The sequence below is a fragment of the Triturus cristatus genome, chromosome 6, assembly GCF_964204655.1.
Source record: "Triturus cristatus chromosome 6, aTriCri1.1, whole genome shotgun sequence".
In the NCBI taxonomy this organism is placed as follows: domain Eukaryota; kingdom Metazoa; phylum Chordata; class Amphibia; order Caudata; family Salamandridae; genus Triturus; species Triturus cristatus.
In genome coordinates this window covers 375,451,385-375,466,445 of record NC_140589.1, presented here as the reverse complement: position 1 = coordinate 375,466,445, position 15,061 = coordinate 375,451,385, and the positions used below count along the sequence as shown (strand labels likewise).

Genomic DNA, 15,061 nt, shown 5'->3' with positions numbered 1-15,061 from the left:
CTAATAAAATGTTATCCCCTTACTAATACCCATATGTGTGTGTATTTATCTAGCAGAAGCAACACTCAGAGCGGTTGGTACTCACTGAATAAAGCACAAATCACAAATACATCACTTAAAGCAACATATAACATATAATATTCTAATTTTCTACTATTAATATGCGTACACAAGTTAATTCACAATTAATATAGCCATGCAAAGTGCAATTCCCACGTGTAATTCTCTTGTTAATATAGTTGGTGAGTTATCACTGCAAACAAATTAATAATATTACAATTAATTGATTATTCAGATTAATATTAACATGCAGAATGGGGGGTATACAAAATGTTGTACTACCCGCTCCAGCACTGGCACTTAGGGGCTGGATTAAAGAGTGCTGGATCGTACAATCACACTCTTTTCAATAACAAAGTTGCTCTACAAGGATTTTTAGGCTATCTAGGTTTAGGCACTATTGGCAATAAACATACAGCACTGTTTATTGCTCTCCCATCATTGCCACCCTATATTGAGATCCACAAATAGAGAATACTACCATTTTAGCAGAGCTCAAAAATTTGAGCGACTGCTCTGGCAAAATCTCCCAATTTGGGCCAAAGATTATTAGTGGGCAGATTTTTAGTACAGTGACCTTTTAATGAAGAGACAGTAGTAAATACAAATTGTGAAAGGGAACGTTTGTAACAGAAAACAGCAGCAGCAGACGAAACCCTGCACCAGAAAGCAGGTTGAGAAACTATGTTGTGGAATGCAGAAACCCTTAATATGCTATTTAATTAACAATACATTATGCAACAGCTATCATAAGAAAGAACTTACTTGTAAAACATTGATCCTAACTTGCGACCATTTTCAAAAATAACTTAGAAAACATAGGAAAACCGTTTATGAGTAAAATGTGCAATAAGTACTTTACATTATGACATGATTTTAAATATTGTTGTTTCGAAGGAGCTTCAAAACCAGAAACCGTTACAAAAAAATAAGGACCAAGCCAACAGGTATGGCTTTAATGTGCTAATGCGACACATACATGCAGCTTCCAGGAGTTGGTACATTAAAACCAGGTCTTTTGGCTTTGCAAATGGTTGTTATGATTTAGCCTTGACACAATTCATTTCACCTGAATGCTCGACAGGAAATAAAGCATTCTGAAACAAAAGTTCTTAGATTGTGCTTTTGCCACCTTTTCAGGTTCTGTTTGCAACGGATGATTTTTTTGCACCTGCGGAAAATCTCTTAAAGGTATGTTAATTTGGTCCTTTATTCAAGATGTCCATGAAGTATTGTTTGATGAACGTAAATTAGAATTCAGACAGTATTATCGAAATAGGTGTAAGAACATCTCCTACGTGCAATTGTCTCATTCAGAAAAGCAACATTTTGACCAATAGGAAGCCTCCAATGGAACATTATAATACTGAGAAAAAAATGCTCTCGAAACCTTTTAAACCTATATGTGATATTGCAAATCAATCAGGCTGCACCAAGATACAGGTGATAGCGGTTTGACTGCTTGGACCGCTCAGTTAATTGATTCTGAAAGTAATCGTGGCATTTCACTTCACATCCTTTGCCCATTTGCATCTATCCCCACCCATTCATTATAGCAGGTCCAGGAAAGGATTGTCAAACGGGTCCCTGCTCTTAATGGAGTTAGTGATGTTGGCGGTGGACCAGCTTTTGATTGAGTGCAGACCTCCCACCAGTGTACTCCATGCTAGGTAAGCACTAGGCCTTCCGACCTAATATTTGTATTCATTTTGAGCTACTACTCTCAAGAATCTGCTGAGATGAGTACAACTTATCCGGAAGGCTAGATCCTGTAGACGAAGGCCCTGCTGCTGGCTCTAATGGGGAGAACAGGAGCTGGAGAGCATTGGAGGGTTCTGACCTGGAGGACCAGCCGAAGGCAGCAGGTGACTGACTGAGCCCTGCATAGTGGGCAACACTTAGGAAAGCCTGCACAGGACTCATGTGAACCTAAAGCCCAGTTGATGTTGATAGAAGCAGAAAGCTAGGTGCAACAGCTTCATGATTGGTGGTTCAGTAACGTGCTGGAGACGATGAAGGACTCCACTTTCCTGTGAACCTGCAATGTGCCATCAGCGTGCCCTCAAGAACACCCCTCTTTTAGATTTGTGCGGACCGCTATAAGTCTCTCTAAGTCTGATATGAACTTTAGGGTTTCTTCCCTCAACCTAAACCTCTTAGACATGGTCAGTTGAACTCAGACCCTTCTAAATATTGCCCTACGAATTATTGTCCCTGAGAAACCACTGTTTTTTTGTTTTTTTTATTGTTCTGTATTGAAATTTTACAGGTCCGTGAAAACAATAAACACAAGTCTTAATCATTGTCTGTAACATGGTCGGGCATTTTTGCAGTGTAGTTACTATTGCAACAGAAGTGGAATTGTAGAAGCCTCAGTGTGTTGTGCGTGCTGTTGTGACAATGGGGTCTTCACAGCGGGATCACTAACGTCCCACCACGTGATCTGTGTGTCCCCTGATGTCCAGCCTTTCGGGAGACGTCATCTTCGTCACCTCTTCACGCTGTCACCAGCGGTGCCGATGCCGATGCCGCCTTCCATTGCATTGCTGGGGAAATAGCATTTACTACGCATTCTTTACATCGCATGCCATTACAACATGGTTGTTACAACAACCACGTTGTTACATTGTGAACCATTACATCGCAAGTCGTTACAACGACTTGCTATAGGGGGCAGAAGGTGTTGGATTTACAATCCAACACCTTTCCTGTTGTTGCACAAACTGGAGTAGGAAAAGTAAATTATACTATTCCTAAGTCCAGCGCCCCCCCCCTACAGCAAGTCATTGTAACGACTTGCGATGTAATGGTTCACGATGTAACAACGAGGTCGCTGTAACAACTGCGTTGTAATGGCATGTGATGTAAAGCATGTGTAGTAACGACATATATTCACATCAGTCTAGAATGGGCACAGTGTCAGCGAAACCACTGTTTAAAGATTTATTTATACAATTTGTAGAGCCCACAACTACCCGTGGGTGTCTAGGCGCTGTAGACTGAGCTTGCAGGCAGAAAAAACAAATGACTATTGGTTAAAGAGCCAGGTCTTTATTTGCTTCCTGAATGAAAGTAAGGAAGGGCTAGTCTTGATATGTTGCTGGAGACTGTTCCACAGTTTGGTGGTGGCGACTAGAAAAGATCTGTCGCCCCAGGATGCTTTCTTTGTTCGTGGTACCGTGATGAGGTTTGCTGTTGAAGAGCGTAAGCATCTTGAGGGAGTATAGGGACATAGGGAAGTTTTTAAGAACTCTGGTCCAGTAGCATGAATTGCTTTGAAAGCGATGCAGAGGGCCTTGAACTTAGCTCTGTTTCTGACGGGCAACCAGTGGAGCTGTCGCACCACGTTGGAAATTGGTTTGAATTTGGGGGTGCCCGTCGGCAGTCTGGCAGCTGCGTTCTGCACCAGCTGTAGTTTATTTAGGACTCTTTCCTGGGCATAGCTGAAGAGGCCATTGCGGTAGTCAATCCTGGACATGACTAATGTGCTGATAAGGGTCTTAGCTGCAGTGGTGGGGAGGAAAGAGAGGAGTTTCTTTATCATCTTGAAGATAAAAAAGGATGCAGAGACGACTGCATTTGCGTGATGCATAAATGATAGCTTATTATCGAAGTTGACCCCTAGGTTTCTTACCTTTGCGACAGGTAGCGGAGGTGGCCCCAACTCTGATGGCCACCAGATGGGGGACCAGGCAGGGAGGAGATTGCCAAAGATCATAACCTCCGTCTTGTTGGAATTTAATTTAAGGCAATTATCTGCCATCCATGTGCTAATTGCAAGCATTCCCTGTTGGAAGTTGTGTGCAATTTTAGCACCGTCATTGTGGACCGCTAAGACTAGTTGTGTATCGTCTGCATAGGAGGTTAGGCCCAGGTGGTGGGATTTAATGACCCTCGCCAAGTCAGTCACATAGATATTAAATAAAGTCGGACTTAGAGAGGATCCCTGGGGAACACCACAAGGTAAGGCGAACGGCGATGAGTTGAAGTTACCAAGTGTGACCAATTGCGATCGGTTAGACAGGAAGGAAGCCAGGAGAGCCTTAGCATTATGAGAGATCCCAACTGCCGCGACATGGTCGATCAGAGTTACGTAGTCGACCGTGTTGAATGCCGCAGAGAGATCCAACAAAATCAGGATGGCGGCCCCTCTACCGTCAAGTATTCTTCTGATTTCATCAGAGGCCTTCATAAGAGCAGTTTCGGTGCCATGGCCCTTTCTGAATCCAAACTGGGTTTCATCCAGAAGATTGTTTTGATCAATAAAGTGTGATAGCTAGGGGGGAGAGGTGGTTGTTGACCCTGAGGGGATAGTACAGTGTTTTTCAGATTATTTCCGTATGGTTTATGCCTCAGTTTCGGATAGGCCGACCGAGGATTCGCTTGACCTCCTGCGTGACATCGCTCTGCCCTGCCTTTCTGATGTGGATAGAGATGATCTCGATGGTGACATAACGGTCGATGAGGTGGCAGGTGCCATTCGCGCGCTGAACTCGGGCAAGGCCTCAGGCCCTAATGGTTTGCCGATTGACTTGTATAAGCTGTTCCCGGATAGGGTTGCCCCCCACCTGCGCGCCATGTTTGTGGAGGCGCGGGGGGGTGGGTCCCTTCCGTTGGATCAGAGACTGGCGACGATTGTTGTAATACACAAGGAGGGTAAACCCCGAGAAAAGTGTGCCTCCTATCGGCCAATATCACTCCTTAATGCTGAGCCGAAAATTCTGGCTAAAATACTGGCAAGCCGCTTGGTCAGGGTGCTCGGGGAATTGATCCATCCGGATCAATCCGGCTTTGTCCCGCACCGTAATACAGCGTTAAACCTTCGGCGTCTCCATGGAGTGATTGCCAGGGCGGGCACGCTCCGAGAACCAGCTATTGTGGCATCGCTCGATGCCACGATGGCTTTTGATACGGTGGAATGGGCATATCTGTGGGCTGTGCTTGCCAAGTTCGGCTTTGGCCCTGGTGTTGTGAGCTGGGTGAGGTTGCTTTATGAGGGCCCTCTTGCGAGTGTAGTGGTAAACGGGCGGGCGTCGACTCCGTTCCAGCTTGGGAGGGGAACTCGGCAGGGTTGCCCCTTGTCGCCTTTGTTGTTCGCCCTTGCCCTCAAGCCACTGGCGGCGTGGATACGCTGGCATCCGGATATACGTGGACTTAGATGGTCACCCGAGCACGAGGACCGTATATCGCTCTATGCCGATGACATCCTGTTATATCTCGCCTCGCCTAAGAACTCGCTTATAGTGGTTTGTGACGTTCTGACGTCCTTTGGCAGGAACTCGGGACTCGTCATCAATTGGAGTAAATCGTATTTGTATGTTCTGAATGGCGAGGCCCCGCCGGTCCCGCGAACTTGTTCGATCCGGATCGCCCAGCAGGGCTTTGTGTACCTGGGGATTTTTATCTCCACTGACTCCACTCTGAGGTATGAGAGAAACCTGCTCCCTCCACTGGCGCGTTTGCGGCGGGATGTTGCGGGCTGGCGGAGGCTGCTGCTCTCCCTCGTTGGGCGTGCCGCCTTGTTTAAAATGATGTCTCTCCCCCGGTTCCTTTACGCCTTGCAGAATACCCTTGATTGGGTACCGGCCAGTTACTTCAGGGAGGTTGAAAGCCTCCAACGATCGTTGTTGTGGGATGGACGGCCGCGCATATCGATCGCAAAATTGACGCTTCCGTGGTACGACGGGGGTATCGCGCTTCCGGACATTCGACGCTATTACTGGGCCACCCAGTTGAGCGCGATTAATCATGGTTTCTATGGTCCGGCTCTAAGCCCTGGCTATGCCATGGACCGATGGTTGCTGCGCGGCGGGAATTACCACAGAGCGTTGTACTCTCGGACGCTTGACTCGTCCCTCACGGGGCCCACTGGGGTGGCGGTGCGCGTGTGGAGGTTGGCGACTGACTCGCTGGGCTGGAAGGATAGGCTCACCTTAGCTACCCCGTTGTTTGAATCTGAAAAATTGGGAAGGCTCTGGCATACGAAGGGTTTTGATAAATGGGACTTGATTGGAATCTCCAGGGTTGGAGATTTGCTGATTAAGGGGAGGGTGAAGTCCTTTGAAGAGCTGCAGCAGGAGTATGAGTTGGGGAAATCCGAGTTCTTCCGCTATGTTCAAGTGCGTCATGCCCTGCGGTCAGTCCTCGTAGAAGGTGAGAAGGTGCCTGAGTCTTCTCCGTTGGAGGATCGGATCCTCGACGGCCATATGCCGGAGAGTACGATTTCTCTCATATATAAGAAATTGATAAATGTTCGGGCGGATCTGCTGTTGGGGCTGAGGGACCAATGGACTAGGGACGGACTCGAACTAGATGACGAGGATTGGCAGTTTACGGTCTCCTCTCCTAAGGAGGTTGCGATCCCGTCACATCTGAGGCTGGTGCAGCTCAAAATACTCCATAGAACCTATGTTACGGGGCCAAGGCTGGTTCATATGGGATTTTCTGAGGAGGGTTTATGCAGGAGGGGCTGCGGTATGGTGGGTACCTTCATGCATATTATTTGGGAATGTGGCGTCATCATGGAATTCTGGAGGAGAGTCCATACGGTGATGGGGGAGGTGACGGGCATTGTTATGCAGCCGGAGGCGCGGTGCTGTCTCCTGAATGTTTGGGGGCCTACCGATCACGATGAGGCACAGACCCTGTGGGTGACTCTGGGTAATATGGTGGCTAAACGAGACATCGCGCGCCTGTGGGGCTCTGCGTCTCCCCCCACGTTGACTGCGTGGAAAGAAAACATGGACTGGAGTATGCTAAGGGAAAAGACAGTATATTGTGCTAGGGGGCGCCCCCGGAAGTGGCACGCCATTTGGGGGCGGTGGAACCAGTATAGGGGGGGCATATGTCTCGCCCCTGATTTGGATCCCCCTGATGAACAGCTCTCTCCTTAACATTCTTTCCAGCTTTTGTATATGTATCTGATGGTTAGTTGACTTTTTGGGCCTCTGCTTTTCCCCCTTTTTCCTCTTAACACAGTATTGTGACTGTTAGACGAGGGGGGTCTGCTCTCCCCTGGGGGGCAATCACCAGTGGTATTCAGTGTCCTTCGCCTTGCTGGGGTTTTGTGTGAGTTTGTATTTATTTAAAACAGAACCTTTATTGCTTCTCCTTCTCTGCACTGTGGACTTTTCTTTGTGCTGCTCTCTCAAAGCTGCGGAACCTCCGGGATGTCGGCTGAATAGCTGTGTCCATGTTTTTGAAGAATAAAGGTTTTTAAAAAAAATAAAAATAAAAAAAATAAAGTGTGATAGCTGAACGTTCATGATCTTCTTGGCAATCTTAGCTGGCAGGGGAAGGCAGGCAATAGGTCTGTAACTAGTGACGTCTAAAGGATCTAGGTTGGTCTTTTTTATCAGGGGCTTGAAAAGTGTTTTTTTCCAGATGGAGGGATATGTGCCGGTTTTGAACATGGAGTTAAAGATGTCGGCTAAGTTAGTGCCTATGATATCAGGGAACAGTTTAAGGATAGACGGTGGACAGGGATCATTACGGGAGCCGGAGTTAATGGTGGTGAGTAGGTGGGATACCAGATCTGGGAAAACAAGGACAACTTTTGTCAATGGAGGAAGCATTGGTAGTGCAGGTGGGGTTTTTAAGTTTTTGAGAAGGGGTAGTCTGTGTATCACTAGAGATGTGGTTTGCGAATTTGGCGTATATGTTACTGACTTTTTCTTGAAAGTAGGTTGCCAGAGAGTCACAGAGATTTTGGGAGGCAACTGTGGAGGAGGTGGAACTTTGTCCAAACAACCTAGTGACTACCTGATACATATGTTTGACCGAATCTTGTGCTGATTCAATTTGTGAAAGATAAAATTTACTTCTTTCAGTGATGAGGAGATGTTTATATTTGGATAAAGCCAGCTTGTAGAGCAGTTTTTGCTCAGGGTAAATGTAAATGTATGTGTCTTGTAAAGCGCACTGCTGCCCTGAGGCGTCGTGGCGCTGTAGACCGCTGGGGAACCCGTCCTGGCTATCCCTGTGAGATGGTCCCTCCTGGGTATCTCCAAGGTGAAACCAGGCATCCCCGGCGAATGTGGGGGGCCGTTGTGGAGATGAGGCAAGCTAATGCCCAGAGTTGCCGAGTGTGTTCCTGGTTAGAGTAGGTACCGAGGCGAGAATTATCGAGTCCGTTTTGACCCTGGTCCACGACCCTGCCGCGTCGGGAATTGAACCCTGGTCCCTGGCCGATTCTCTGCTTGCGGATCTGCCGCCTCTAACCAGTGAGCCACACCTCTCCACAGGGTAATACTCTAGTCGCCAGCGTCATTCTTGGCGTCTACAAATTTGTTTCTGGAGCCTAAGTGTCTCGTCAAACCAAGGGTCAGACAGGGTTTTCCTATTGTTGGAGATTTTTTTAATGGGGACGGCCGTGTTGCTGGCATCGGAGATCCATTTGGTGTAGATGTCAGCTGCTAAATTAGGATCGGAAGGAACTACTTGTTGATTGGCACATAAATTGGCTTTGAATTCTAATGGGGCGATATTGCTCCATGCTTTAAAATACCTGGGAGATATGGGTTTGGTTGGCAGGGGGGTAGTGGTAATAGTTTGAATTTTGAATAGGACTGCGCAGTGGTCCGTCCATGGCAGGGGAATAACATTCCCTAGAGAGATTTGCTGATCATTAGAAAAAATGCCATCTAAAGTGTGGCCAGCGGTATGTGTGGGGGAGGAGACTAGTTGTTTGAGGTCTACCGCTTCAATTTCAGCTAGGAGAGCTGAGGTGTCTTGATCGTCACGGGCTTCAAGATGGAAATTGAAGTCTCCGAGGATGGAGAAGTTGTTTTCTCCTGCTACTAGTTCTAATAGACAGCCCATAGAGGAGAGAAATTCTGTTCGGGAGCCAGGGGGATGATATAGGAGGATGCCTTTAAATGGAAGATAGTGTGGTATCATGATATTGAAGCTGATTGCTTCACAGATAGTTGTGGGAATAAGTGCAGTGCTCACTGTGTAATTATCCCGATGAATTTTCGCAAGGCCTCCTCCTTTTTTGGAGGTTCTGTCAAATCTGCTAGCCGTAAAACCCTCAGGAGTTGCTGTGTAGAAGTCTGGGCCACAGGAGGGGTCTCCCAGGTTTCGGTTACAAAGAGGAGGTCTAATTTGAGGTCTTCTATGAGATTTAGGACCGAGTGTTTATAAGAGCTGAGCAGATGGATTCCTGGGTTGTGGATTGTGGTTTAGAGAGTAGTAAAGATGGAAGATGTGTGATGTTTAAGGAAAAAGAACAGGTGGGGCACTGGAAGGATGGCTGGTCCAAATGCTCGAGTACGATAGCATGGCAGCTCCGTGGGTGTTTGTTGGATTTAGTTATAGTTTTGAGCTGTTCAGAGGTTTAAGATAAAGGTTCGGCGTGGGGGGTTTGGGCTTTGGCGAAGGGGCCAGGGGGCGTGGCCCTAGGCACGGTCCAGGCGCAGACGGGCACGGAAGGGCTTACCTTTGGCGCGCCTTCAAGTTCCACCCTACCTCTAAACTAAGGTGCTCTGTAGGAGAGTAGGATCTGCCTCTTATGTTGCCCCCTCTTTTATTCTGAGGTTTCTGGCTATAGTCTGGCTGGGACCCTGCTAATCAGATCCCCAGCCTCTCTGTTCTCTCTAAACAACATGGAGTGCATATTAGGTGCACTAGTGATTGGATACTGTGGTGCCTTATGAGTCCCTAGTATATGGTACCTTAGGTCCCAAGGGCATAGGTACTTCACAGGCCTACCAGGGGCTGAAGCATGTATTATGCCACCCCTGGGAAGCAGACTAAATCTGACACCACAGGTCTGCTACTGCAGCCTGGGTGAGGTGGTGCTAGCACTCCTCACTGAGATACAGGTTCACTATATCTCTCCTGCACACACATTTAAACCTATCAGTCACCCCTAAGGAAGGCCCTATCAATCCTGAGGGCAGGGTGCTTGGTTTCCATGTGAGGGGGTGCCTCTGCCTGAGCAGGGCCCCTCTGCAGCTCTCAGAGTCCATTCTCTGGGGCTGTTTGTGAATGCGGTCAAACCATATACTCTTAAGTGCATTATAACCTCGCGGTAAATGTTAACTTTGGAATGGCTGCATCAAAACATGTCGTGTTTGGTGTCAAATGCTTTTGAATCATACCCCCACACCAGTAACTGGTGTGGGAGTATGATCCCACCCTTCTAGAGAGCTAGACATGTACCTACTGTGGAAACGCGGTAGAATCCTGAAGAACCCTGGCATCAGAAAATGGATGCCACCAGTCACAGACACTTGGCTGCCATCCTGCTGATGACTGAAACTCGCAGTGGAGGAAGCCCAACAATAGGTATACTGTCACAGGGTGGTGTGACCACATCCCAGACAGGGTTTAGAGTATTAGGGCTGGGTGGGTGCACTCCTAGAGGGCTTTGAAGTTCTGCACTGGGGAGCAGTAGGCTCCTCTGTGCATACAGCAGTTCAAACCGGCTCAGAGGCTACCTGCCCCTGCTCTGGCGCAAAACTGGACAAAGGGAAGTGGGTGTAGCCACCCACTCCCCTGACCCTCCCATAGTTGGGGTCATGGAGCTAGTCCCTCCATTCCTTCCAGTATAAGTTAGGGAACCCTTGTCATTGCAAACTAGATACCCCTGGACGATACTCTGAAGACAAATCCCGGACCTACGACGTTCCACTACCTCTGGAAGATGGAAGAATCTCCCTTGGAGTTAAGGAGTGACTCCCCTGCTTGGCAGGCACCAAAAACTACAAACTACGGTCGCAAACTCCATCGCTCCCACCGGAGCCCAAAGTCCCTGCAGCCCAGGAAGAGGATTGCCTGACTTCTCCAAGGCCATTGTGAGTCCCCAGTGACGCTGAGGCAAGTGGACCCCACGAGTGACGAGGAACCACAATCCCTGGGTACCGTGCACTATTTTTGAGTGCAACCCCTTCACGACGTTCTGCGAACCTGTGCATTGGGCCATGTGTGGTCCAAGCCTCTAGCAGGGATCCCTCCACATTTTCATAGGCCTACCCTGTCCCGAGTGACCGTGGGCCCCTGTTGAGTGGATCCTCCTGAGGCGTCTTCGCGATCCCTTGCCGGTTGGCTTGTGGGTCCCTGGAAGACTTTTCTACAGTTCCAAAAGGATCCCCTGATTGCTCCAGGCCTGCCCTGACTTAGCCTTGCTGGGTGAGTCCCTCAATTCTTGCTGGTCTGCACCGCTGTCTTTTTATCCTTTCCACGAGACTTGCTGTTACTAAGGCTTGTTGGCTCCAAACTGGTCACCGACACCGCAGTAAGCTTCAGACTTCGTGGGACACACCGAATCCAGCTCCTGGTTGTCATCGACGCCTCCTTGACGTCGTGGCTGAAGAGTCAAGATACCTGTGAATCACCTGAAATCACCCGACGACTGTGGGCATCCATCTTCATTGCTCCGAGTCACTGCCAAGTGACTTTGAACACTGTCCCCTCTGCTTTCAGGTCTTCCTTCTTCTGAATCCAGGCTTGGATTCCACCGGACACTTCTTCTGTCTTCACAAGCAGCAAGTCTTCATTGGCTCCCATTGAAAACGACGCCGCGACCCAACACCAAAAGACACCTATGCACCCGGCTTCCCTGGGTGAGGTAACTCCAGCACTATGGTGCTCCTGTGTTACTTGCTTGTAGACTCTCCCGAAGTATCCTTAAACTCTTAATTTCCAATCGCGACTTGTGCCATTGAAGTCAATAGGGATTCGCGACTGTGTTAACACACTGCATGCGTCCCCCGTGGGTCCTTTACTTACCTGCCTTGGGTGGTTTTGTGAGGCCCCAACGCTTCTGAAGGCCCTAGGCCTTGTCCCGTTATCTCTAAGTCTCTTTTTTAGTATATGGCCTGGTATGCCCCTAGGACCCCAGCCATATTTGTGCTTAATTTATTGTGAAACGTTGATTTGTGCATATGTTCCTGCCTTCTAATCTCATAAAGAGATTAGCAGAGAGTTGTTTAGTAAAAAATACATATATAGTTGATATATATACCTGTGTGGTGTCCTTTCCTTTGGTAATTCAGGAGATTATATGGTAAAACAAGCTGCTTTACACTCCTCTAAAGACTTAGCCTGAAGGCTGCTCTCCACAGCTACCACTAGGATAGCTTTCTTTAAAGGTTGTCTTAAACCTACTACCATAAGAGTCGAATTGTACTGGTGCAAGGTGTCCTCTTTAACTAGTGAACAGCATATACCAGGCCAACTTCTCACATGCTCCAATGCCCCTGGAATGTGTCATCAGTTTATTCAGTCCAAGTTTGTGACACCCAATAATTGATGACCATGAAGCACAAAACCTATTAGTACCCCTTGGCATTCTGATACTGCGTGGGAACTGTTGGCAGCATTTCAGGCCCCGGTATCAGTTTGTAACCACCCGTATATGCGCCAACGTCTTTTGCCTTTTTCCTGTTGCCAACGAATAACACCTGCATATTGTGGCTTGGATCCCCAATTAACTTTGTGTGTTAGAATATTTGGTACTGGATATAATATGTGCAGCACTTGCTCAAGTCTACTGGGTCGAGCTGGATGATTGTTTTTACTTTGTGTACCATGACAGCAAAACAGTGTGCCATTTTAAGGTCTCGCCTATGCAGCGCATGTAGGACCTTTAGCCGTCATTTTGCACTTTTTAGAAGCACATACTCGTGCCTGTCGCGGCATCCACCTTGCAGGCGATGTGCAGGGCGCGCCCACAAGCATAAGTGTGTGCTTCCAAAAAGAGCCAACTGAGCGCGCATGCACCACTCCCGGGCCAGCAAACACACAGATTGCAGTACCAGCAGTGTGTTTTGCTTTTACTGTGACAAGCACGCATGTGCTTTAAAATAGCAGCATTAGTTATTCACTCGCACACGGCTATCATTTACTTTGTGTTTTGCTTTTACTATGACAGTTTTCTCATCACTTCTTCCCTCGTGCTCTATCATGCTTTCCTTTTTTTATCATTCACTCTGTGTTTTGCTTTTACCTTTTTTCACTATTTGTCACCACGACCACCAGCACCTAGTCCACCACCACTACCACGTCTACCACCACTACAACATCCACCACCACCACCACTTCCACCACCACCACCATGTCCACCACCACCACGTCCACCACCACCCCCATGTCCATGCTCCCATCCACCACCACCACCATGTCCACCACCACCACCACATCCACCACCACGTCCACTACCACCACCACATTCACCACCGCCACCACGTCCACCACCACCACACCCACCACCACATCCACCACGTCCTGCACCATTACCACGTCCACCATCACCATGTCCAACACCATGTCCACCACCACCACCATGTCCACCACATCCACCACCACGTCCAGCACCACCACCATGTCCATCACCACCACCATGTCCACCACCACTGTGTCCCCCACCACCACATCCACCACCACCACATCCACCACCACATCCACCACCACCACATCCACCATGTCCACCACCACATCCACCCCACCAAATCCGCCACCACATCCACCAAAACGTCCACCACCACCACGTCGACCACCACGTCCACCACTACGTCTACCACCACCACGTCCACCACCACCATGTCCTCCACCACCAACACGTCCACCACCACCATGTCCACCACCACGTCCACCACCACCACGTCCACCACATCCACCACCACTACCACTTCCACCACCATTACCACATCCTCCACCACATCCACCACCACCACCACATCCACCACCACCACGTCCACCACCACCATGGTCACCACCACCACCACGTCCACCACCACCCCCACCCTCACGTACACCACCACATCCACCACCACCACCACTACGCCCACCACATCCACCATCACCACACCCACCACCACCACCACACCCACCACCACGTCCACCACCACATCCACCACCACCACGTCTACCACCATGCCCACCACCACCACCACACCCACCACCGCCACCACATCCACCATCACCACACCCACCACCACCACCACCACACCCACCACCACGTCCACCACCACCACCACCACATCCACCAACACCACCATGTCCACCACCACCACCATGCCCACCATCACCACCATGTCCATCACCAAGTCAACCATCACCACATCCACCACCACCACGTCCACCACCACCACATCCGCCACCACATCCACCACCACATCCACCCCCACCATGTCCACCACCACATCCACCACCACGTCCACCAACACGTCCACCACCATGTCCACCACCATGTCTACCACTATGATGTCCACCACCAACATGTCCTCCACCACCACCACATCCACCACCACGCCCACCACATCCACCACCACCACATCTACCACGTCCACCACCACCATCACATCCACCACCATGTCCACCACCACATCTACCACCACCACGTCCACCAACACCACATCCACCACCATCATGTCCACTCCACCATGTCCACCAACACCACCATGTCCACCACCACCACGTCCACCACATCCACCACCATGTCCACCACCATGTCCACCACCACCATGTCCACCACCACCACCACCATGTCCACCACCACATCCACCACCACATCCACCACCACCACTTCCACCACACCCAATACCACCATGTCCACCACCACGTCCACCACCACATCCACATTCACCACCACCACCATGTCCACCACATCCACCACCACCACATCCACCACCACCACCACGTCCACCACCATGTCCACCACTACCACCACGTCCACCACCATATCCACCACCACATCCACCACCACCACTTCCACCACACCCAACACCACCATGTCCACCACCACGTCCACCACCACATCCACATTCACCACCACCACCATGTCCACCACATCCACCACCACCACATCCACCACCACCACCACGTCCACCACCATGTCCACCACTACCACCATGTCCACCACCACCACATCCTCCACCACGTCCACCACAACCATGTCTACCACCACCATGTCCACCACCACCATCATGACCATGTCCACCACCACGTCCACCACCACACTGTCCACCACCACACCACATCCACTACCACACCCACC

The 15,061-nt window shown here is 49.4% G+C and overlaps 1 protein-coding gene across 1 annotated transcript in view; it reads left to right on the top strand.

Moving 5' to 3' along the window:
• The window catches only part of ALLC (allantoicase), an 823,350-nt gene that overhangs the window by 72,057 nt on the left and 736,232 nt on the right, over positions 1-15,061 (top strand). Inside the window, exon 3 of the mRNA XM_085610751.1 lies at positions 1,201-1,251. Coding sequence (XP_085466877.1) covers positions 1,201-1,251 — 51 coding nt within the window. The remainder of the gene's footprint in view (positions 1-1,200; positions 1,252-15,061) is intronic.